This window comes from Oncorhynchus mykiss, chromosome 10 (genome assembly GCF_013265735.2).
Source record: "Oncorhynchus mykiss isolate Arlee chromosome 10, USDA_OmykA_1.1, whole genome shotgun sequence".
Lineage (NCBI taxonomy): Eukaryota > Metazoa > Chordata > Actinopteri > Salmoniformes > Salmonidae > Oncorhynchus > Oncorhynchus mykiss.
In genome coordinates this window covers 61,781,535-61,807,069 of record NC_048574.1, presented here as the reverse complement: position 1 = coordinate 61,807,069, position 25,535 = coordinate 61,781,535, and the positions used below count along the sequence as shown (strand labels likewise).

Below are 25,535 nucleotides of genomic sequence, written 5' to 3'. Positions count from 1 at the left end.
CAAAGTGTTCTCTCTCTCTAGAACACAAGTAAGCCTTGTCCGAGCCAGAACGGCCCATAGGGGCCGGAGCCTATCGCTTGTTTCTGCAGCGTGAGGCAGCGTGATGTACAAGTACACCTCATGGACAGGACGCTAGAATGCCTAGAATGACAGAACAACATGAAGAAGGTTTAGTCAGCAATGTCATCCAAAATGTCCTCTTAAGATTATCCAGGAAGTGTTTCTGTCACTAGGTTATGGATGTGCTCTGGGAGCCAGATGGAACCTCCAGTGAATGGATGGAACTGAATGGAACCAGTTGGAACAGTTGACTTCATTTTGGTTGGCTCCCATGTACAGTACACTTCCTGGTATCGTTCGAATCAAAGCCTTTTCTCCCATTCTAGGCACTAGGCCAGAGAGATTCCACTCTCGTCTCTATCCATTCAAAACACACACACACACACACACACACATAATGTGACTGGGCCGTCCAGCTGCCGACCTCCTGACCTCCCTCATCTCTTCCTGTTCTGTTCCCTCACAGTCTCTCCTTTCAGAGACATGGAATGTGGCCCAAATGGCACCCTATTCCCTATATAGTGCACTACTGGTCAAAAGTAGTGCACTGTATAGGGTATAGGGTGCCATTTGGGAGGGAGGCAGGGTTACAGGGTAGTGGAGTGGCTGAGCCGTTCACTGCTTTGATGGAGTCTTGACTCCAGATTATTCATTGTTTTGTTTCTTTCTGGCCCCCTCTTCCATTCCATCCCACACTCTCCCTCCCACACACAATCCACCCCTCTCTTTTTCCATCCACCCTTCCTCACCTCCTTTTTTTCTATATCCTTCTTTCTCGCTCTTTACATTTACTTTTTCACTGCATTATTACATTTGTTTTTTTATTTAAGAGGGACAAATATTAAAAGCTCTTTATAAATAAATATACATGATTATTTTCTCTCCCTCTCTCTTTTTCCCTCTCTCTGAACATCTCCCTGGTATCAGAAGGGAAGACGTCTTTTTTTGTAATTTGAGTAGCCTAGTTACATATCTCTGTTCTTTCTGCCAAGGAATTTTTAGTACACGGAAGACTTCTGTCCAACGGCCACAAATATCCCATTGCTTTCACTGACAATTGACAGCAACAGGGTGTACTTTTCTTTTCTTGCCTAAACAACCCAATATCTTTACAAATAGTGAATTGAATCTACTGTATCTGGTCGAAGAACAAGTGTATGCACATTTGTCATTTTGCGCAACCAAAAGAGGTTCGTATTTAGATCAATATATGGCTTTGCTACCACCTAGTGGACATGACCAGTTGTAAAACAAAAGCAACAAAATAACCTGGCCATTCATTTCGCGCGCCCTCCAACGGTTGTGTTGGTTTGTTGACAAGCTCTAATACCTTGATGAGCAAACTAGTTTGCTTACATGAACTAACTGATCAATGTTTGTAAAGTAACGTGATACTATAGAAAGGTAGTAAGCTACTTTAGTTAGTTCACCACTTCAATGTGCAGGAGAGAGAAGATAGCTAAGTGCTGCAATTAGCTAGCTACCTGAACTTGATGTGCTAGCTAGCTACTAGTAACGTTAGCAGAGTAGCTAGATAGCTCGGTAGCTTTGATATTTGACCCATTCTGCGTGTTTATCTATCGTAACACACACCACATGCTCTTTGTCACAGCTATGGAGAAAACCCAAGCGAGGGATCTCAGCCTAAAACCGATCGTGATTGCAGGCCCTGTGATCAGGGACAAGAAGTTTCTGCAATGGTTGGGCAAGGTCCTAGAGCTCAGCTGGCTGCGGAACAAGGACATAGAGGCAAGGCCATATGAGTTCACCTATAATTTGGATAGACCCATTTGTCCATTTATCAGTGATGTTACACCTGACTTGCACATCTACTCCATGATGATAAATACCTGGTTCAACTCTTTGTGTTTCCTTCAGGAGCGCAAGGGACTGTTGGGAGAGTTGCTTCCCTCCTTCGCTAACGGAGCTGTCGAGAGCAACGACTTCCTCTCCCTCCAGGAGATCCTAGAAAATGTCTGCAGTAGTGTGTGTGTGTGTGTGTTTTCTTTATTTGGGTACAGTTTCTTCTCTCTCACACACACACTTGTCTTGCATATACCCCCCCCCCCCCCCCCCCCCCCAGATGGATGTGAACTGTGGGGACTATGACGGCACCAAACCACTGCTGAAGGCCTGTGAGATCGGTAACCTGGACATGGTCAAGTACCTGCTGGCCAAAGGAGCCTCCCAGCATTTGAAAGACCGCTTCGGAAACACACCCCTACGCCTGGCCATTATCAACAGGTAGCCCACTAACCCTGCTCTGCTTTGTCAAAGCGTCGTTGTAAGTAGCCTACCTGGAATAAGTCTAGAAGTGGACTAATAAAGCAACAATGAAAGCACACACACTAAAGCCAGATAATGGTGGCTCACATTTGCATGTCAGGCATTATGACGTCATCAAGTTCCTGAGGATGACAGAGGCGTCACTGGCTATGCCCGCAGTGAGGATCAGCGTGGAGCTGCTGCAGTGAGTAACTGCTTATTCATTAACATGAATCATTTTGAGTCGTGCTTTCATTATTCAAAAATAAGATGCCACTCTTGTTATAGAAATATTGACCCACGTCTCTCTCTCCCCCTCCTCCCATTTCCCACCATCTCCCACCCCCCTCCCTCCCTCCCTCCCCCACCCCCCTCCCTCCCTCTCAGGGCGGTGGCCAAGAAAGACTACCAGCTGCTTCATGCCTGGGCGCTGTCTGGAGTCGACATGGACTCTAAGGACTACAATGGACGCACGGCCATGCACCTGGCTGTCAAGATGAGGGACACAGTCATGGTCCGCAGGCTGCTGGAGTATGGGGCAACCCCGCTGGTAAGAACCAGGGTCATGTTCACTCACTTGGCACTAAACGGAAGCAAACAGGCTGAAACAGGGAGGTACTATCTAAACTTGTCCTTTAAGAAACACGTTTTCCGTTGCACAATATTTTGAAAGGTTTTGCTACAGTGTGACCCTGCTCATCTCAGGGTGGAGTAGGAGAGGTAAAAGAGGGTAGTAGTTTAATCTTCACCAAAGTAGCAACTGGGCCGTTATGCCACCTAAGTGTTTTTACTCTACAGTTAGAGTTTCAGCAGCATCCTCAACATACCACCACTACATCTGACAATTGAAATGAATGTCCTTTTTCCAAATTCACCTTCGAAGTCCGATCCACTCCCCCACCTTACCTCACCTCTCTTCTCGTGTCCTTTCCTCTCCTGCCCTTCCTCCTCTCTTTCCTCTCCTCCCCTCCCACCCAGGAGATAGATATCTGGGGCCAGACTCCGGTGGACGAGGCCCGTAAAGGCAACATGTTGAGGATCATGCTGGCGTTCCACCCCCTCTTCACTGAGCAGCTCACCACCAAGCTGGCCTACCTGACCTGCAAGGCCCAAGCCCAGATGAACAAGTAATGGAAGAAGACCCTGAAATGTGTCCCACTCTATTACCTATATAGTGCACTACTTTTGACCAGGACCATAGGGAATAAAATAAACACCGGGGCCCATGATAACACTTTAAGAAATAAACTTTAATTTTGCTTATTTTGTTCAGACTTTTATTTTAGCTATTTTGTGTATAGTACTACTACATATGTTTAATTGGTCGAGCAAATAGACAACAACAGGAGATGAGGGTATGAAAATAAAGGTTGGTATAAAATAAAATAAATTTGGGGCCGTCAACTGCCAAACGTTGTCGAACGTTGCAGATAGAAATGACATGAACAGAGCTAATGTGAATCCTTATGATTCATGTCAGAGGAGCATGTCTGTTCTACATGGCCTATTTCAATCGGGAACGTTCAAAAAACGTTGCGACCTGCAGGGTAAGCTATTTAATGTCGACTTGACAGTAGGTGGCGAGCGTGCCCTGCTTCCTTTTTTTCTACCAGGGGGGCAGGTTTTACGGCGTCTACGTTTCAGGAATTCCATCCAGTCTACGCAAATCCTCATTTAAATTGCAAATAGAAGGCTAGGGAAGGTTAACTTGATTTTAGCCTGATCGAAGAAAAATCAACAGTGGTGTGAAGAAGATAATGAGGGAATAATAGTCGATCAATATATTAGTAATCAGTTGTATTATTGTATTGCAGTGTATACAGATGGTTCAAATGATACGATGAATGGGAAGACGGGAGCAAGTGTATTTATTATTGAATTCGATGTTAATCTATGCAAGTCTAACAAATGATTTGTCTGTATATTCAACAGAAATGTTTGCGATAATTGTTGGATTGCAATGGATAGAGGAGGTGCAACCAAGAAGAGTAGTAATATGTTCGAACTCTGCATCGGTTTTGTGTAGTTTAAGATCTGGAAAGTCAGAACGCGATGATTTATGGTTAGAAGTAATGATGCGGGTATTGGGATTACAAAGAAATGACATTGACATTTAGTTCGGTTGGATTCCGGCTCATGCAGGAGTTTATGGAAATAATATAGTAGATATAACAGCAAAATGAGCAGTGAAAAGCACTATTGTGGATATACAGGTGCAGTTGGGTAGAGGAGAATTTAAAACATTCATTCGAAAAAATGGGTTAGATTGCTGGCAGAGACAATGGGATGAAAGTAGGAAGGGCAGACATTTGTATAGTACAAGGACATCTTTACGGGAGATAGTGTCATTGAATGAGAACAGAAGGAAATTAGATTAGGGCATACGGGATTGAATTCATCTTTGAAATTGATAGGAAACATGGTACTAGAATGTGCAATGGCTGGAAACGGTTGAACATATATTACTATTTTGTGAAATGTGTGTAGAAAGGGAGAGGTTGTTTGACAGGGTCAGAGGTTGGACGGAAGTGGGTGGGGATGATGTGAGTGGTGAGGTTTGCACGGAGGTATTTTATTTTATTAGAAATCCAGGGTTAGTCAAGAGAATATACTGTAGTGGTATAGATAGGTCGTCACACTCCAGTACAGTAGGTGGCGGTGTATGCACTTGTCAGTTGATAGTGATTTGCCAATTAAACTTAAAGATGAAGAAGGGCAACGCAACTATTGTAGTACATTTTGTGTCGGCCTGCCTACTTTCTATATCCTGGAAACTGTAGTTAGACGATGTTTTTTTTTCTTTCCATATGTAAGACATAGGCTACACTGTAGCCAATATGTTTCTGTCTGTAGAGTGACCAGTTTAGATTGTTGTAGCATATGGTTATGCAGTGAAACCATATTCAACTAAATCTAAAGACGTTGGATGTTTTAATCTTTTGACTTTACATAAGGTGTCTGAAACAATGAAAGTGTGTTTCGTCTTGTGTGTGCTGAGCACCGTGGTAGTTTCTTGTTCGGGAGAATATAGTCGCTTCGAGAAGTCATTTAACAATTCCCCGGGAATGATGCAAGTCCTCCGGGAGACGCTCACGGATTTGTCCCAGGAGGCGCACAGTTACCTGGTCCACCTTGTTGGGGCGCGGTCTGTTGAAACTGCACAGAAGGTGAGGCACAAAGAATAGCCTGCTCTAAATTCAATTTAACAGTAGTATGTATCATAAAATCTTAGTTTAATGATGTCAGTTCTTTTGTCGAATTAGGTAGGTGCGAGTAGCAACAAGTCGGCCTGTACGGGAACCCTTGCTTTTATTTCCGTATTTAGTGACCCGTGTGTTTGCCTCAAACATAACCCTATATCAACTCTCTCTCTCTCCTGTCAGTGTTTCTTTCAGTTGGTCAAGTATCTGGCTGCGGTAGTGGTCAGTGGCGCAAATGTGGTTATGAAGTACCTCACCCAGTTCCTGAGGGCAGCAGGAGTTGATGGTAAACACCTGCTCTAGGATCATTCATTATTCATCATTATAATATTAAAGGCAACACTGAATAATGCTAAATCAGCACTCCTATTCCCACTTTATGAATACCAGGCCCAGAAAGCTAATGCAATACTCCAGTCAGTCACCGATACTGTTCCCAGAGAGCTAAAGCATGTCATGTGCAAGACTTTTGTTTCAGCCCAGCACTAACACACCTAATCAATGTCTTGATGGGCAGTTGACTAGTTGGATCTGGTGTGTTAGAGCTGGGCTGGAGAAGAAAAAAAAACTGTACAACCTGTAGCTCTCCAGGACCAGGGCTGATAACCAGTGCACCATTCGATAATGGAACAGACAGTTGTCAATACAAAAATAATAATTTCAAGTAAATCATTCTTATGTCATCTGTTGATTGATCCCATATTGTGCAACATCTCAACACACAACCCATGTACAGTACTAGACACTCTCACATTGTAATTTACTGTCATTGTTCTCTGTAGACACACACACACACACACACAACACAACACAACTGGATGAAAGTCTCACCTGCCAAGGGAGCCCTTTATCCACTGACAGACATGCCCTGGATTAGGTGTGTGTGCCAGAAGAGCAAACCTCTTTTTCCACAATGCCAAAAGTAACCTACCGGTACAATAATTACATAGCAACACACTGCTAAGACTATGTTTTTGCCACATCTTAGAATGGAGACAAGGAAACATTTTTCAAAATACTAGGCCAGAAAATGCACTAAGATCATGTTGTATCTCTCTCTTTCTCTCCTCCAGTTCAAATGCCTGTTAACAGTATCACCCCAGATGCAGTGGTCTATATCGGTCAGTGGCTTCTGCTGGCTCTCATTGGCTACTGGCTGCTGTCCCTGGCCTTCCGCTTGGTGGCATCCACTTTGAGGCGGGTCCTGTGGCTACTGAAGCTGGGTGTGGTTTTAGGACTGTTTGGCCTGATCCTAAGTGACCGCAGCGCTGAAACAGAGACTACGGCGCTGCGATTGGCCGGCCTGGTGAGCGTCTGCGTCCTATTGGGTATAGGGCATTCTGGCACCAGCGGCGACAAAACCGACCTGGAGGATCAAGTGAGGGTGCTAGAGAGACAAGTGAGAGAAATGGAGAGGAGGAGGAGTGAGGGATGGATGGATGGGAATTGAAAGGCCTTGTTTTGAACATAATCTAGGTCTAGGATCGTAATCACGACATTGTACATAACGTTTTGTTTGCAAATGTTTTGGTATCGTTTTGCAATAATAAAGCATTTGCCTTTTTTCTTAAAGATCCTATAGTTATTTTGCGTGTGAAACAGAACTGACAGCTGATTAGCTTGTTTTCAAGGAGACAGACAACGTCATTTCTGTTTATTAAGGTGGATATGTGCATTTCCCACTATTCTGCTATAAATGCTATTGATATTTGTAGAATAGAAACATTCCATAAGGTCTGACGATATGGCGTTGGAAATCATTTTCTTCCTCACTCCTCTCCAGTTATGGCGGCACACAACACAAACAAGTTCTCTAATAAAACAAATACATACTTCCTATTACCTACATTACAGATCTGTCCATTCCTTTAAAGTGTGTGTGTCATGGGATGAGACGGTGAGAAAAGCAGTTCTGGAAAAACATTTTAAAAGTGACTCCAAGAGCTTGAGCTTGATCAAGTGACATCTGACCTTCTCCAATTGAGATTCTCCCCTTGACCAACTAGGGCCAGGAGTTTTTCCAGTTCTGCTTACATGGTCTGGAAATGCCCTGTCCCTGAATATAATCATGTAGAATTAATTTTCCTCACCCCTTGACCCGACCAGGGGTACATTCATTAGGAACCTAAAGGAAGCAGGTTGAAATGGGTAGGGACTAATTGAATTTGTCCCCAAAATAAATGTTTGCTTCATTGTGCACTTATGAATACACCCCCAGGACAATCTCCCTTTGGTAGAGGAGATGAAGGCACCGGGTGCGTTTGCGCGGTGAGGCTTAAGCAAATGACTAGACGAAATCCGAGGAGTGAAATCGGGGGAGGAGCAACTGCGAAAGCCAAAAGTTGGACACGTGGTTTTACAACAAATAGCAGTGTGCCATTGTTATAAAAGTATTTCTTTGTCTCCAACTCTCATATCACACAATCATAATTTGTAATCAAATGTGTGTACTTTGTACAAACAATGAGACATCACATTCATTTTGTATATATCCACTGTATATATAAATCGAGGCAAAGTTGGTTCCTGTTTCAGTCATGTCTTTGGTCATGTTCGTGCGGGTCAAACAAAAACAGCCTAATGATTGGTGGACAACAGAGCCTCCCGCAATGCAGGTGATGGCTGCAGGGTGAAGTTGGTGAAGCGCAAGTGCAGAAACGTGCAGTCAAAACTTTACGACCTTTGACCTTTGTTTTTGTAAAGTTCACGCAGTTGGCATGTCGGCACAAGTGGGATCATTTGTGTCCCCATAATTCAATGCACTTTGAAAGGTGACCAACGACGGTCACCGACTTGACAAAAGTGATCCGCTCGAATGGGTCCCACTGTCTGTAAAACCTTCAGGAGTGCATCATTATATAAAAAACATTAAATATGATAAATAGGATTTTATGCAGACGATACAACATCTTAATAAAATAGAACCCTCCCAATGTATTAATAAGCTGCCTAAAAGTTATTTAACTCTACAAACCCTGTTGAAATGACATTAGTTTCACATGTAGTACTAAAATGGTGCACCATGCATATAATAACAAGCAGCTATACTTTGGCATGGAAAGGCATTTCTGTTCATATTTGCATATATACTGTATACACTGTTTAAATATACACAACAGGAAGTAGCTACCGGCAATTAGCTACCTACCCGACAGGCGGAGAGGTTTGCTTGGTCTATCTTGAGTGGATGATGAGTTTTCCTAGTGGCTTCTGATTGTATGATTAGGTGTGATGTGGGTTCTGATTGGATAATGAAAATCTAAGAAAAAAAAACAATGTCAGAGGGTGTGCATATATGTGTGTGAGAGGGTGTGTGTGTGTGTGTGTGTGTGTGTGTATGAGAGGGTGAGTGAGGACTGACCTAGGGTGGTGGACGGGCAAGGAGGGGGATCAGCTTGAAACATGTTCTCCACCTCCTTCCCGGAGGGGGCGCTGTACATCACTGGAGCATACCCCTCACACACACACACCCTTTCTGCAGAGGGTTGTACATGGAAGGCAAAAGGGTTCTACCTGAAACCAAAAAGGGCTCTCGCATAGGGACCTTCGAAGAACCCTTTTGGAACCCATTTTTCTAAGAGTGTAGAGTAGGGTAGAATAGAGTAGAGAAGAGTATAAAGCCCTACCATCGGAGGAGCCCCAGGAATGTACTGTGGCTGGTTGGGCGGGGGGCCACTCCACTGTGGGGGCTGAAGCACTGAAACAAAACACTGTCACACACTTCTCTTCCTTGTTTCTTCTCCTGAGGATTTCCACACCTGACAGGAGGACTACGAGGGTTTCCTAACAAGAACCATACCAGACACCGATATAATGAACAGAAGGAGAGAGAGAGAGATACAGTGGGGCAAAAAAGTATTTAGTCAGCCACCAATTGTGCAAGTTCTCCCACTTAAAAAGATGAGAGAGGCCTGTAATTTTCATCATAGGTACACTTCAACTATGACTATGATAAATTCATTAAAAATCCTACAATGTGATTTTCAGAATTTCTTTTCTAATTTTGTCGGTCAGGCCTCTCTCATCTTTTTAAGTGGGAGAACTTGCACAATTGGTGGCTGACTAAATACTTTTTTGCCCCACTGTATACACACACACACACACAGAATCGCTATTGACTCCAATCACATACAAAACACAAGGCATGCAAAAACCAACACACCACAGTATGTAGTTAAATTAATAATAATAAATTGTTAATATACCATGATAGAACGTCTGCAATAACCACAGAAAAACACATCACGTTATCACCGTTCAACTACAAAACAGGCATCAGCTCAACAATGTCATTATTATAGTAGTACAGCATGGGAGACAGATTAGAGGGGGGAACCTAAAGGCAACTTCTACAAGGGATTTGTCCCAAATGGCACCATATTCCCAAGTGAACTCGTTTTGACCAGAGACCTACAGAATAGCGAGAATCGGGTGCCATTTGGTAGCCAAGCCACCATCTAACTATCCCTCACCGGGACACCAGGTCCAGGGGACACCCCTCCTCCGGGCATGTTGTGGCCTGGAGGGGGGTGCAGAGTCTCGGGGTTGTCCAGTTAGATATCGGTGGTGTTGGGGATTTGTTCTTGAAGATCTCCTTCCGGCAACAGAAGCAGACACTGGCAGGGATACCGAGAACGAGGAGGAGGGCCAGGAGGGGTTTGCCTGCTTCATTCTCATGTTTGTCTGGAGGGGGATAGGGGGACGGGGAGGCGACAGAGGGAGGTGGAGAGGAGAAAGAGGGAGGCGAGGGAGTTCATTTGGGAGACATTGCAGAGCAATAAGGGGAACAGGAGGGGGTGATTGACAGATGACATGTGTTTCACTCTTAGCATGTTGTTGTTCTATCCCCCCTCACATCCCTCTCACCCCACCCCCTCCTTCCCACAGCTTACTGAGCAGCCCTGTAGTCCTACAAATATCCAACTAATTAGTGACAAACAGAGACGTATGAGCCGCGAGCCAAACACAGTGTGTCCCAATGGCACCCTATTCCCCAATGGGCCCGGGTCAAAAGTAGTGCACTATATAGGGAATAGGGTGCCATTTGGAACTAAGGGCCTGTAAACCAACCCGCTGGGAAGGGATCCTGATGCTGTGTCTATTTCCATGACGTACTCACACTTCAACATGACCTAACAGAGGTAACTGAATTATATACAGCCAACACCACTTCTCTATGCAGCACCATATTGTATCTCTGACTACTTACAAGGTGTTACTACTATGTACTAAGCATACTTGGATATTTATGGTCTATGTTTTGACCAGAGCCCAGTGTACTAAATAGGGTGTTTATTAGATACGCTGCGGCTACTGTTAATAATCTATCCTGTTGCCTAGTCACTTTACCACTTTACCACATACGTACAGTGCGTTCGAAAAATATTTAGACCATTTTACTTTTTCCACATTTTGTTACGTTACAGTCTTAGTCTAAAAATGATTCAATTGTCCCCCCATCAATCTACACACAATTCCCTATAATGACAAAGCAAAACAGGTTATTTGAAATTTGTGCCATTTTTTAAATGTATTTTTATTTTTTACAAATATCTGAAATATCAGATTGACATAAATATTCAGACCCTTTACTCAGTACTTTGTTGAAACACCTTTAGCAGCAATTACAGCCTTAATTATTCTTGGGTATGATGCTACATGCTTGGCACACCTGTATTTGGGGAGTTTCTCCCATTCTTCTCTGCAGATCCTCTCAAGCTCTGTCAGATTGGATGGGGAGCATCGCTGCACAGCTATTTTCAGGTCTCTCCAGAGATGTTCAATCGGGTTCAAGTCCGGGCTCTGGCTGGGCCACTCAAGGACATTCAGAGACTTGTCTCGAGCTACTGCGTTGTATTTGCTGTGTGCTTAGGGTCATTGTCATTGTTGGAGGTGAACCTTAGCCTCAGTGTGGTCCTGAGCACTCTGTTGCAGGTTTTCATTAAGGAATTCTCTCTTGCTCCGTTCATCTTTCCTTCGATCCTGACTAGCCTCCCAGTCGTGGCCAAAAGTTGAGAATGACACAAAAATACATTTTCACAAAGATGGCTGCCTCAGTTTGTATGATGGCAATTTGCATATACTCCAGAATGTTATGAAGAGTGATCAGATGAATTGCAATTAATTGCAAAGTCCCTCTTTGCCATGCAAAGGAACTGAATCCCCAAAAACATTTCCACTGCATTTCAGCCCTGCCACAAAAGCACCAGCTGACTTCATGTCAGTGATTCCCTCGTTAACACAGGTGTGAGTGTTAATGAGGACAAGGCTGGTGATCACTCTGTCATGCTGATTGAGTTCGAATAACAGACTTGAAGCTTCAAACGGAGGGGGGTGCTTGGAATCATTGTTCTTCCTCTGTCAAACATGGTTACCTGCAAGGAAACATGTGCCGTCATCATTGCTTTGCACAAAAAAAAAGGGCTTCACAGGCAAGGATATTGCTGCCAGTAAGATTGCACCTAAATCAACCATTTATCGGATCATCAAGAACTTCAAGGAGAGCGGTTCAATTGTTGTGAAGAAGGCTGCAGGGCGACCAAGAAAGTCCAGCAAGCGCCAGGACTGTCTTCTAAAGTTGATTATAGAGGTCGACCGATTATGATTTTTCAACGCCGATACCGATACCAATTATTGGAGGACCAAAAAAGCCGACACCGATTAATCGGCCGATTTTTTAAATATATTTTTTTATTTGAAATAATGACAATTACAACAATACTGAATTAACACTTATTTTAACTTAATATAAAACATCAATAAAATCAATTTAGCCTTAAATAAATAATGAAACATGTTAAATTTGATTTAAATAATGCAAAATAATGCAAAAACAAAGTGTTGGAGAAGAAGGTGTCAGTGTATTAGTCCGGTGGCCATTTGATTAATTGTTCAGCAGTCTAATGGCTTGGGGGTAGAAGCTGTTAAGGAGCCTTTTGGTCTTAGACTTGCCGCTCCGGTACTGCTTGCCGTGCGGTATCAGAGAAAACAGTCTATGACTTGGGTGACTGGAGTCTCTGACAATTTTATGGGCTTTCCTCTGACACTGCCTATTATATAGGTCCTGGATTGCAGGAAGCTTGGCCCCAGTGATGTACTGGGCCGTACGCACTACCATCTGTAGCGCCTTACGGTCAGATGCTGAGCAGTTGCCATACCAGGCGGTGATGCAACCGGTCAGGATGCTCTCGATGGTGCAGCTGTTGAACTTTTTGAGGATCTGGGGACCCATGCCAAATCTTTTCAGTCTCCTGAGGGGGAAAAGGTTTTGTCGTGCCCTCTGGGGGCCTGTTCGGCTCACATTTTCCTGTAGTCCATGATCAGCTCCTTTGTCTTGCTCTCATTGAGGGAGAAGTTGTTGTCCTGGCACCACACTGCCAGTTCTCTGACCTCCTCCCTATAGGCCGTCTCATTGTTGTCGGTGATCAGGCTGTTGTGTCGTCAGCAAACTTAATGATGGTGTTGGAGTTGTGTTTTGCCACGCAGTCGTGGATGAACAGGGAGTGCAGGAGGGGACTAAGTACACACAGTACCCAGTGTTGAGGATCAGCGTGGAAGACGTGTTGTTGCCTACCCTTACCATCTGGGGGAAGCCCGTCAGGAAGTCCTGGATCCAGATGCAGAGGGAGGTATTTAGTCCCAGGGCCCTTAGCTTAGTGATGAGCTTCGTGGGTGCTATGGTGTTGAACGCTGAGCTGTAATCAATAAACAGCATTCTAACATAGGTGTTCCTTTTGTCCAGGTGGGAAAGGGCAGTGTGGAGTGCGATTGAGATTGCGTCATCTGTGGATCTGTTGGGGCAGTATGCGAATTGGAGTGGGTCTAGGGTATCTGGGATGATGCTGTTGATGTGAGCCATGACCAGCCTTTCAAAGCTCTTCATGGCTACCGACATGAGTACTAAGGGGCGGTAATCATTTAGGCAGGTTACCTTCGCTTCCTTGGGCACAGGGACTATGGTGGTCTGCTTGAAACATGTAGGTATTACAGACTCAGTCAGGGAGAGGTTGAAAATGTCAGTGAAGACACTTGCCAGTTGGTCTGCGCATGCTTTGAGTACACGTTCTGGTAATCCATCTGGCCCCGTGGATTTGTGAATGTGTAAAGGTCTTGCTCACGTCGGCTACCGAGAGCGTTTTCACACAGTCATCCGGAACAGCTGGTGCTCTCATGCATGCTCTCGTGCATGCTTCAGTGTTGCTTGCCTCGAAGCGAGCATAAAAGGCATTTAGCCGTCTGGTAGGCTCGCGTCACTGGGCAGCTCGAGTCTGGGTTTCCCTTTGTAGTCCGTAATAGTTTTCAAGCCCTGCCACATCCGACGAGCATCAGAGCCAGTGTAGTAGGATTCAATCTAAATCCTGTATTGACGCTTTGCTTGTTTGATGTTTCGTCTGAGGGCATAGCAGGATTTCTTATAGGCGTCCGGATTAGTGTCCCGCTAGCCTTTAGCTCGATGTTGCCTGTAATCCATGGCTTCTGGTTGGGATATGTAGGTATGGTCACTGTGGGGACGACGTCATTGATGCACTTATTGATTAAGCCGATGACTGAGGTGGTATACTCCTCAATGTCATTGAATGAATACCGGAACATATTCGCCCGCCCCGCCCCCCTTTCGGAAAAGCTGACCACGACTCCATTTTGTTGATCCCTGCCTACAGACAGAAACTAAAACAAGAGGCTCCCACGCTGAGGTCTGTCCAACGCTGGTCCGACCAAGCTGACTCCACACTCCAAGACTGCTTCCATCACGTGGACTGGGAGATGTTTCGTATTGCGTCAGATAACAACATTGACGAATACGCTGATTCGGTGTGCGAGTTCATTAGAACGTGCGTTGAAGATGTCGTTCCCATAGCAACGATTAAAACATTCCCTAACCAGAAACCGTGGATTGATGGCAGCATTCGTGTGAAACTGAAAGCGCGAACCACTGCTTTTAATCAGGGCAAGGTGTCTGGTAACATGACCGAATACAAACAGTGCAGCTATTCCCTCCGCAAGGCTATCAAACAAGCTAAGCGCCAGTACAGAGACAAAGTAGAATCTCAATTCAACGGCTCAGACACAAGAGGCATGTGGCAGGGTCTACAGTCAATCACGGACTACAGGAAGAAACCCAGCCCAGTCACGGACCAGGATGTCTTGCTCCCAGGCAGACTAAATAACTTTTTTGCCCGCTTTGAGGACAATACAGTGCCACTGACACGGCCTGCAACGAAAACATGCGGTCTCTCCTTCACTGCAGCCGAGGTGAGTAAGACATTTAAACGTGTTAACCCTCGCAAGGCTGCAGGCCCAGATGGCATCCCCAGCCGCGCCCTCAGAGCATGCGCAGACCAGCTGGCCGGTGTGTTTACGGACATATTCAATCAATCCCTATACCAGTCTGCTGTTCCCACATGCTTCAAGAGGGCCACCATTGTTCCTGTTCCCAAGAAAGCTAAGGTAACTGAGCTAAATGACTACCGCCCCGTAGCACTCACATCCGTCATCATGAAGTGCTTTGAGAGACTAGTCAAGGACCATATCACCTCCACCCTACCTGACACCCTAGACCCACTCCAATTTGCTTACCGCCCAAATAGGTCCACAGACGATGCAATCTCAACCACACTGCACACTGCCCTAACCCATCTGGACAAGAGGAATACCTATGTGAGAATGCTGTTCATCGACTACAGCTCGGCATTCAACACCATAGTACCCTCCAAGCTCGTCATCAAGCTCGAGACCCTGGGTCTCGACCCCGCCCTGTGCAACTGGGTACTGGACTTCCTGACGGGCCGCCCCCAGGTGGTGAGGGTAGGCAACAACATCTCCTCCCCGCTGATCCTCAACACTGGGGCCCCACAAGGTTGCGTTCTGAGCCCTCTCCTGTACTCCCTGTTCACCCACGACTGCTTGGCCACGCACGCCTCCAACTCAATCATCAAGTTTGCGGACGACACAACAGTGGTAGGCTTGATTACCAACAACGATGAGACGGCCTACAGGGAGGAGGTGAGGGCCCTCGGAGTGTGGTGTCAGGAAAACAACCTCACACTCAACGTCAACAAAACTAAGGAGATGATTGTGGACTTCAGGAAACAGCAGAGGGAACACCCCCCTATCCACATCGATGGAACAGTAGTGGAGAGGGTAGCAAGTTTTAAGTTCCTCGGCATACACATCACAGACAAACTGAATTGGTCCACTCACACAGACAGCATCGTGAAGAAGGCGCAGCAGCGCCTCTTCAACCTCAGGAGGCTGAAGAAATTCGGCTTGTCACCAAAAGCACTCACAAACTTCTACAGATGCACAATCGAGAGCATCCTGGCTTATCATAAGGTACTCTACCTCAGGCGAGCAATACCTCAAGACTTCTTTAATATTAGGCATTGCGCACCAGCTGTTATTGACAAGAAGACACACGTACCAGGTTTTGATGCAGCTCGACAATATGCTCTTGATGTAGAACACTGTGAGGGCCCTCGAGAACAGGCCAAATTTCTTCAGTCTCCTGAGGTTGAAGAGTTGCTGTCGTGACTTCTTGACCACGGTGTCCGTGCTGTTTGACCGTTTCAGCTCATCGGAGTGCTGAGGAACATTATGTTTTTGACCGTCTCCATGGCAGACCTGTTGATGAGGAAGGGGGTGTGCCCAACCTGGTTTTATTTACAGTACTAGCCTTCTTGTCTAGACTATAAGTCTACTTCTTCTGAGTTGCCATGAATGGTGAAAGCAGATTCACACAAGTTTCAGCGCTGCCTTTGACACATCTCTTGTTGGTCCTTGTTATCCGGGATCTTTGGGGTGCCCTTACCCCCATTGAAGTTGACATTCAAAATGGTTAAGGTTTAGGGTACGAGTGTCCCAAGGATTTTGAATAGCACTATAGTTTGTTGGGGACCTCAGACTAGGGGCGGTGTCGGAGGACTCATGCTATCCCAGCATGCAATAGTCGGAGCTTCACCCGAAACGCGCAGCCGCGGACCAACGTGCGTGAATCCGGAAAGAAAAATTAACAAATTAAAATGTAATTTAGCCGGATTATTATTGTATTACAATCAACACAAAAAGAAGCAACAGTTGGATCCGAAGAACATTCATTTATCTGTACTGATACGGTGATCTTGGAGGGAACGAACGACCGAGAGTTTAGCTAGCTACTGAAAATGTCCCTGGTTTGTGCAAGTAAGTTCAAATGAATGAATGAATGAGTCGAGTTGCCCTTCCGGAACGTTAGCGGTACACAGACCGAAAATATCACGTATGTTTGTGTATAATAATGTCTCTAGAACCTTCCCTTATTATTGTCAGCATATGCATGTTATGCATTTCAATTAGCAAGCAACCCTTTTCAAGCATTGTGGATCAGCTTGACATCGGTGTTATATCTGCAAAGTACAATTAAACGGTAATGTGTCCTTCCATCTTCTGACTAGAGTTGCGTTTGCCGTATTTATATTGTAATTGCGGGCATGCACATTTACCCCTCTCGCTCTACCGTCCATCCAGTATCAAATGAGGTCCCGGAGCACCCGTGTGTGTCGCCGGTGTCTAACCAGGTGTTCGAGCGGCGGCTGATTGAGAAGTACATAGCTGAGAATGGAGCAGACCCTATGAATGGGCAGCCTCTGTCAGAGGAACAGCTGATAGACATTAAAGGTGAGGGATACATGGAGGAGAGTGTGTTCAGATCTGATGCTGAGCTGAAGTCAACACAGTAAGGGTAATCCATATGATTTGACTTCCAACTATTCCTGCATGGTGCCTGGTAATCTCTAGGCTAGAGTGTATTCTGCCACTTCAACAACAATGGTAACCCCACTAGTCAGGGGATATCTCACTACATTAAGCTATCTTTGTCTCCTCCTGCCTCAGTCTCTCACCCCATCAGACCCAAAGCTCCCTCATCCACTAGCATCCCAGCCATCCTCAAAGCTCTGCAGGACGAGTGGGTGAGTCCATGTATACTCGGCTACACTCCCCTTCGCTGTGTCTGAACTGAGACACACACACACTCTTCTAAAACGATCTCTCTCTTAGGATGCGGTGATGCTCCACAGTTTCACCTTGAGGCAGCAGCTGCAGACAACGCGTCAAGAACTAAGCCACGCCCTCTACCAGCACGACGCCGCCTGCAGGGTCATCGCCCGTCTCACCAAGGAGGTCACTGCCGCCAGAGAGGGTGAGAGATATATACATACGTAACCACAACACATTATGCACTTATATACACACACGCTTGTGTTCACACACACATTATGCACTTACATACACACACATGCTTGTACACTCAACACATGATTCTAACACACACACACACACACACAGTATTATAGACAGACACACAGGCAAGCATACTTGTACACACTCTTATGTTAATCTGGAAACAGCTTTGTTAGTGGCCATGGGGTGTCACTTCTCATTTCTCCTCTATGTTTTACCCTTCTCTCTCCCCGTAGCTCTGGCCACTCTGAAGCCACAGGCAGGATTGGTGGTGGCTCAGGCAGTCGCTTCCCAGCCCCATGTCACGGTCAGTGATTGGCTCAAAGCCCTCAGTCAATATTTTGAAATTTATAGTTAACTGGTTCGCATGAGCTCAGTCTGTTTCTTGATTGAAGTCTTCGGTCTAAGTGAGACCTGTGAAGTTGTAGTATCTATATGTTCATATAAAAATGATTTTTAACAGCTGACGCAAATACACATTTTCTAATAAGGAATGTACAATTCTCATTTTGTTATTGATTCTGTGTTTCATCTCACAGGCTGGAGGTGCAGGAGAGCCCATGGAGGTCAGTGAGCAGGTGGGAATGATACCAGAGATCATACAGAAGGTAAGAGATGTCCTCACATACATTCACATCCACAGTACAAGAGGAATGATACCACCCTGTTTTACTAGACTATCATGTGCGTTCATTGCAAATAGTACCATATAAGGCCGTGGTGTATCAAACCTTGAAATAACCAATCAACCATGCTGTCACACTACACAGCACAGTGTCCTATACTAAGATGTCCACCTCTCTCCACAGCTGCAAGACAAGGCCACGGTCCTGACCACGGAGAGAAAGAAGGTAACTATTCAAACGCCAAAGAAGAACCTACCTAATGTCCAACCAGTTGTCAGCTTAGTATAGGCTATGGGCTGTGTCTCCAATGGCGCCTTACTCCCTACATAGGGCACTACTTTTGAACGGGGGCCATAGGGTGACATTTGGGACATAGCCATACTAGGATACATTTTTGTCCACACTTCACCTCTACCGTCTCTCTTCCCACAGAGAGGAAAGACAGTTCCAGAAGAGCTGGTCCGAACGGAGGACCTCAGCAAGTACAGACAAGTCGCTACCCATGCTGTGAGTACGTGTGTGTGTGACCTCTAGCTATGGCTGATGTTGGAACACTTTATTCTCCAAACCTTGGGCAAGTTCAGAAAGGTTCCTCCCTGTTTCAGATCATTTTTCTTCCATTTCATTCCTACTGAACACAGCCCTAAATTATGTTTATGTATCTGTCTCTCTCTCTCTGTTTCTCTGTGTGTCTGTCTGTCAGGGTCTCCACAGTGCCAGTGTGCCTGGGATCCTGTCTCTGGACCTGTGTCCCTCCGACACCAACAAAGTGCTCACTGGTGAGACACACACACAGTCTACGGCCCATTGTAGATATACACACACATTGTTTCTGTGTGAATTCCATCAAAATGCTTCCTCCCTCCCTTGAGGAAACAAAAAATACTATGGCACACCCTACATTTTCCTATATAGTGCACTGCTCTTGACCAGAAGGCTGACGTTTGGGACGCAGACCCTGGCCAGACCCAGATACAACCCCTAACCTCTCTGTCTCCCTCTACAGGCGGGGCTGATAAGAACGTGGTGGTGTTTGATAAGAAGGAGGAGCAGATCATCGCAACCCTGAAAGGACATACCAAGAAGGTCACCTCTGTCATCTACCACCCCTCTCAGGTGAGACGCACACACTTCCTTTCCTTTTCTCTCCGTTGACATAGTCCGCAGCAATGTCTTGCACTGGAATTACTCTAGCTCTAATATCCCTTACCTCAACAATTTCTCTCTCTCCCCTTTCCCTCTTTGCGCACTCTCCTCCTCTCCCTCCAGTCGGTAGTGTTCTCAGCCTCTCCAGACAGCACTATCCGCGTGTGGTCCGTTACCGGGGGCAACTGTGTCCAGGTGGTGCGGGCTCACGAGGCGAGCGTCACCGGGCTCTCCCTCCACGCCACCGGAGACTACCTGCTCAGCTCCTCCGAGGATCAGGTAACACACACACACACACACACAAAACATATGTACACACACATGGATTTGGATGTCAAGAACATTATGTAAAGACTATTTTTATCTACTGTCTCCCCCTCTTTCTCTACTTTCTATCGCTTCCCTTTTCTCTCTCCGTCAGTACTGGGCCTTCTCTGACATCCAAACAGGTCGTGTTCTCACCAAGGTCACTGATGAGGCTGCAGGATGTGGTGAGTGCTTCTCTCTCCCGCTCTTTATTATTTTTATTGAGGAGATCGGAGTAAGTGAGTAGCCATGTCCAAGCCAGTACAGCCCATAGGGCAGGAGCATATATCCTGTTTCTGTGGTGTGAGACAGCTTGATGTATAGGTGCACACCAGGGGGGAGTGAAAGGGCAGTGGACTGGATTCGAACCATGGCGATTGTGGCAGCCCACCAAATAGTTTCCCACATATCAAGCCCCTTAAATGCCAGGTTGTCTTTCCTATGTAAATGGATAGACAAAAAAACAATAACATTTAATCAATCTCCCCCCCCCTGTGAATTGACGGACCTAGTACCTAACTGGAGTAACTGAAATAAGACAGTATTTCCAACCACCCCGTCCCCTGTACTCTGAAAGCACACGGATACATTGCAAATACATGTTCTTTACACGTCCTGTACCCCTCCAGCTCTGACCTGTGCCCAGTTCCACCCTGACGGTCTGATCTTCGGGACAGGGACGGCCGACTCTCAGATCAAGATCTGGGACCTGAAGGAGCGCACCAACGTGGCCAACTTCCCTGGCCACATCGGCCCTGTCACCTCCATCGCCTTCTCTGAGAACGGATACTACCTGGCTACAGGTGAGATTGCTGTGTGTTTGTGAGAGAGAGGACTCTGTGTGTACGCACACGTGAGAGAGAAGATTAGCTTTGTGTGTGTGTCAGTCTCTGTTACACTCTCTCTGAGTGGGTGACTGTGTGTGAAGTTGTCTTTATTCCTTTGTGTAAACACTGTTAGACATTATTGCTCACCTCCAGTGGGGATTTTAACATGTACATCTTGGTGGGGCAAACTCCCCCTAATTTTTTGGGATACAGGTCAGAGAAGCCACAAAACAACACTAAACAATACATTAATTGCACTTTTGCGGTGACAAAATCTGCCCACAAACGGTTAGGGCCTACATAAATCTGTCTCAACAGCTGAGCTTTCTGTTCAGCACCATGGAGGGAATCCTTACCACCGCTACACCTGTCTATTAGCAGAGCCTTGTCTGGCAGCAAAACTACCTTTAAAAAAAAACATAACTGCAATGGCTGACTTGCTTAAACAAATGTGGCTACTACTGACAATTGAGATGTACAAACTATGGCATAAGGGGACGACGAGAGGATAAGAGTCAATCCGCAATTTTGATTAAGACATTAATGAGCGAGCTAGGACGGACGTAGTCAATATAACTATTTGTTCAGAACTTCTGAAATGTACACATGACAGAATTCAGAACATGGGCCGTTCTTAATGTTGTCCCTGTACACCAAGTCAGAACCGTAGGATAAATAAAGGGGGCATATAAGCAGACAATGCCATTTCTTACAATATTCAATTACATTTCTCTAAAACAGGCTATAGGCTACATGTGCACCAACAAGTCAGAACAGTAGGCTAAGTTAGGCATCACATTATTAAGGTGAGGCACATGGGCTACTAATAGCTTACTACACAACATACACTTAGTATTACTTTTTTGTCTACAGTATACATATCTCCCTGGAATATTACATCATTTATGCAGCAGCATACAATACATCTTTGGACTCAACTTGTTGAGCTGTGCTCACTTGAACAGGAAGGTGGCACGGTGTTCCTTTTTGTGGGAAAACATTCTCATTAGTCTAGCATTCTCTGGATTTATGGTGCTTTCGAGACACCTGGGAACTCTGGGGGGGAAAAAAGTTTAATCATGACGTCAGTGGTCTTCAGGTCGGAGCTCTATAAAGAGTTCCCGACTTGGAATTCCGAGTTGGATGACCCTTCAAAACATATTTTCCCAGTCAGAGTTCTTTTAACCCCCCCCCCCCCCCCCCCCCAGAACTCCCAGTTGTCTTGATCTCACTGAAGTTTGGCAGAAGTCTTGCTGTATTGACATAGCCAATGTATTCAACCTTTTCTGGCTCATGGCCATGTGAATGTTTGACCTTTCAAGCTTGGAAAAGAGACTTTAAACCCAGACTTGGACCACACACCCACTCCACTGAATAGCAGGATAGTGATTCCTTGCAAACCACTCATTGTTGAATTAGCTATTTCCAAATTGTTGTGTAATGTTTATGGCCCATGAGCATCGATACGTTTTGTCTATGATTTCCCTTCATTTGACAAGCATTGAAAAGGATTTGCCAGTAGATTGTCGACTTGATTCATAATGACGACGGCTTGTCTATCTTGTTAGCTAAGATTTTGAAAGTATGATGTTGACATGATCAGTCATATCAAAGCTACGGTAGATTTAACGTAATTTTATCAGTGGCCAATGACCTTGAGCCTTCTTGGATGGGCACTTATAATGTAAATCTATGGCAGTACCCAAGGGGCTTGAATTTACAAGCTCTCCCTGTAGATTTTGTGGTGATGTAGTGTCCCCATGAGTGACAGAACACTGAGCCAATTGTGAATAAAAATATGATCACATTTATAGCAAAAATAAATGATTCAGTAGCTGTTTTCTAGGTATTTATGCCGTTTTGTTTCAGAGCTGGTAAATTAAATTCACAGAGTCAAAGAACTACAAATCCTATAACCTATCCCACCTTGTGTTGCAAAACTGCATGTGAAGAGCTGAGTTGAAAGATACATTTTTAGAAGCGCTGCACACAGGCATAAAAGTTTGTCTAATTTGCTTGAAATTAAAGTCTACTGAAGTGAGACTTTGTCCTTGTTTCTTGGTTATTTAGGTTGTTTTTTATTGTTCGAGTTTCAACTGCTAGGTAATAGAGGACAATGCATCTACTAGTCAGACTCTCAATGGCACAAACGTGACTTGAGTCACGTTACCATGGTAACCTCCACCTTAAAGGGGCAGGTGAACATTTATGCATCATCTGTGATATTTTGGTTAAAAGACTCTGGTCACAAATAAAATGTAACAATATACCACTACTTCTTACTAGTCCTACATTTATTGTTTTAGAAACATTACAAAGCATGCTCATCTGTTTTTTTTCATGTTTTGTTGGTGTAATTATTGCGAACCAAGATATTTTGGCTGGTTAAAAAAACATCTAGTGGCTGGTAGGTTATTTTTTTAATCTACTTGACACAGTGGCTGGTGGATCAAAAAGTAAATGTTTGGCCCTGCTCACCTCACCCTCCTCTCTCATGTCTCCAGGTGCACAGGACAGCTCAGTGAAGCTCTGGGATCTGAGGAAGCTGAAAAATTTCAAAACCATCACCCTGGACAACAACTATGAGGTAAGTAGTGCACGTCTGTAATGACCTCTATCCCCTACACTACTTTTGGCCAGAGCCACGTGCACGATCTAAGAAATCCGCTGCTATTTGAGAGACAGTCGTTGTAGACTGTACACTGGACATTCAGAAGCTAGTCGTGCTGCAATCTAGCCTGGTCCCACATCTGTTTGTGCTCTTGCCATCTCCATTTCCGTCACTGGCATGAAAATTCCATAAGGAGTTTGCAAGAGAACAGAAACCGACTGGCACCCAGGCTAGCAACGGTCTGCTCTGTATGAATACTGTAATCTCCTGGTACTGAACTACCCTGTAAATTTAGATAAATGATACGTGAGTCTCTTTCCTCTCCCTCAGGTGAAGTCCCTGGTGTTTGACCAGAGTGGGACGTACCTGGCTGTGGGTGGCACTGACATCAGGGTCTACATCTGTAAGCAGTGGTCCGAGGTCCTCAACTTCACAGGTAAGAGAATGCACTGTGTGTGTCATACTGCTAGAGATGCAATGGCGAGTGGTGATGAGTTAGCTTGGGACAGAAACAGTGGTCTAGAGGTGGGTCTTCAAAGTGCCTGGCTGGATGACTATAATAGCAAGTGTGTATATAGAGTACCCTATGAAATATTAACCTGAAATATATATTTCAGGTTTACTATTTTGTTTATCAGCACCTCCCCAACTTTATTTGGTGTGCGTCAACTCATGCTTTTGAGTTGATTTCAAGTCAAAACATTTTTGTTTTTCTTTACCCAGAACACACTGGGGTGGTGACAGGCGTGGCTTTCGGGGAGCACGCCCAGTTCCTCACCTCCACTGGAATGGACAGGAGCCTCAAGTTCTACAGCCTGTAACAACACGGATCATATGAGCAGAGTGATGGATGTCTCTGATTGGCTGGCCTCTCTGAGGTCACGCTGAGGATGTATGCATGGGAAGAGACTTTGGCTGTGTCCCAAATGGCACCCTAGGGAAAAGGATTCCATCTGGGACCCTGCAGCAGTTGATCAGAAGGGACATGCAGCTTGATTGGATAATAAACTGAGGCTAGAATGGATTTTTAACTGATATGCTCTTAATAATAAGGATCGGACCCTTTTTTTCAATTTTCGCCTAAAATTACCTCCCTAAATCTAACTGCCTGTAGTTCAGGAACTGAAGCAAGGATATGCATATTCTTGATACCATTTGAAAGGAAACACTTTTGAAGTTTATGGAAATGTGAAATTAATGTAAGAGAATATAACACATTAGATTTACAGAAGAATACACAAAAAAAACATCAGCTTTGAAATGCAAGAGAAAGGCCACAATGTATTATTGCAGTTTAGGTGCAATTTAGATTTTGGAGTGTATGTGCAAAGTTTTAGACTGATCCAATGAACCATTGCATTAATGTTCAAAATGTTGTATGAAGTCTGCCCAAATGTGCCTAGTTGGTCTATTGATACATTTTCGGTACATAACTGTGCACTCTTCTAAAACAATAGCATGGTATTCTTAGCTACTGTAAATTGGACAGTACAGTTAGATTAACAACCTGCCCAGGGACTGCAGTTGAAAATTAGCTGGCTGGCTAAAACCGGCACTTATACTGAAACGTTGATTAATGTGCACTGTCCCTGTAACAAATAAATAAACTCAAACAAGAATTCAAGCTTTCTGCCCATATCAGATATGTCTTTGTCCTGGGAAATGTTCTTGTTACTTACAAACTCATGCTAATCGCATTGTGGAGGGACACCAATCCCGTAGAGGTTTTAACAATGGTGAAACGGCGCATATCAGTTTGGATTCCAGGCTACTAGTATGCACCCAAAATATGTCATACAACAATCCTATTGTATATGGCTCATACTATGTTATTGTTGTATTTTACCTTTAACTAAATAAAGTTTATTTGTCACGTGCGCCGAACACAACAGGTGTAGTGAAATGCTTACTTACAGGCTCTAACCAATAGTGTGAAAAAAAAGTGTGTGTGTAGGTAAGTAAAGAAATAAAACAGTAAAACGACATTTGAAAATAAGAGGAGCAAGGCTATATACAGACACAGGTTAGTCAGGCTTATTGAGGTAGTGTGTACATGTAGGTATGGTTAAAGTGACTATGCATATATGATGAACAGAGTAGCAGTAGCATAAAAAGGGGTTGGTGGGTGGTGAGACACAATGCAGATAGCCCAGTTAGCCAATGTGCGGGAGCACTGGTTGGTCGGGCCAATTGAGGTAGTGTGTACATGAACATATAGTTAAAGTGACTAGGCAAGTCAGTTAAGAACAAACTCTTATTTACAATGACGGCCTAGGAA

The 25,535-nt window shown here is 44.8% G+C and overlaps 3 protein-coding genes across 5 annotated transcripts; all 3 read left to right on the top strand.

Annotated features, from left to right (window-relative positions):
* Positions 1-1,333: 1,333 nt before the first annotated feature.
* On the top strand, positions 1,334-3,588 carry si:dkey-9i23.14 (L-asparaginase). Of its 2 annotated transcripts, XM_021619312.2 has the most exons (7): positions 1,334-1,464; positions 1,673-1,809; positions 1,939-2,034; positions 2,144-2,304; positions 2,447-2,530; positions 2,713-2,875; positions 3,304-3,588. In XM_021619312.2, the coding sequence occupies exons 2-7, from the start codon at positions 1,675-1,677 to the stop codon at positions 3,454-3,456; spliced, it is 792 nt and encodes a 263-aa protein (XP_021474987.2). In that variant the 5' UTR covers positions 1,334-1,464; positions 1,673-1,674; the 3' UTR covers positions 3,457-3,588. The 2 variants fall into 2 exon arrangements, with proteins under 2 accessions (XP_021474987.2, XP_021474986.2); XM_021619311.2 differs by having other exon boundaries at positions 1,337-1,809.
* Positions 3,589-4,025: 437 nt separating this feature from the next.
* tmem109 (transmembrane protein 109) lies at positions 4,026-7,367 on the top strand. The gene is made up of 3 exons (XM_021619309.2): positions 4,026-5,492; positions 5,709-5,811; positions 6,599-7,367. The coding sequence occupies exons 1-3, from the start codon at positions 5,292-5,294 to the stop codon at positions 6,973-6,975; spliced, it is 681 nt and encodes a 226-aa protein (XP_021474984.2). The 5' UTR covers positions 4,026-5,291; the 3' UTR covers positions 6,976-7,367.
* Positions 7,368-16,466: 9,099 nt separating this feature from the next.
* On the top strand, positions 16,467-25,146 carry LOC110534444 (pre-mRNA-processing factor 19). 2 transcript variants are annotated; one of them, XM_036933576.1, is made up of 16 exons: positions 16,467-16,703; positions 17,028-17,177; positions 17,394-17,470; positions 17,559-17,700; positions 17,978-18,048; positions 18,281-18,349; positions 18,551-18,592; positions 18,800-18,874; positions 19,071-19,146; positions 19,374-19,483; positions 19,637-19,792; positions 19,935-20,004; positions 20,449-20,622; positions 23,151-23,233; positions 23,588-23,693; positions 23,981-25,146. In XM_036933576.1, exons 1-16 carry the CDS (start codon positions 16,685-16,687, stop codon positions 24,076-24,078), a joined length of 1,518 nt encoding a protein of 505 aa, XP_036789471.1. In that variant the 5' UTR covers positions 16,467-16,684; the 3' UTR covers positions 24,079-25,146. The 2 variants fall into 2 exon arrangements, with proteins under 2 accessions (XP_036789471.1, XP_036789472.1); XM_036933577.1 differs by lacking the exon at positions 16,467-16,703 and adding an exon at positions 16,747-16,926.
* Positions 25,147-25,535: the final 389 nt, after the last annotated feature.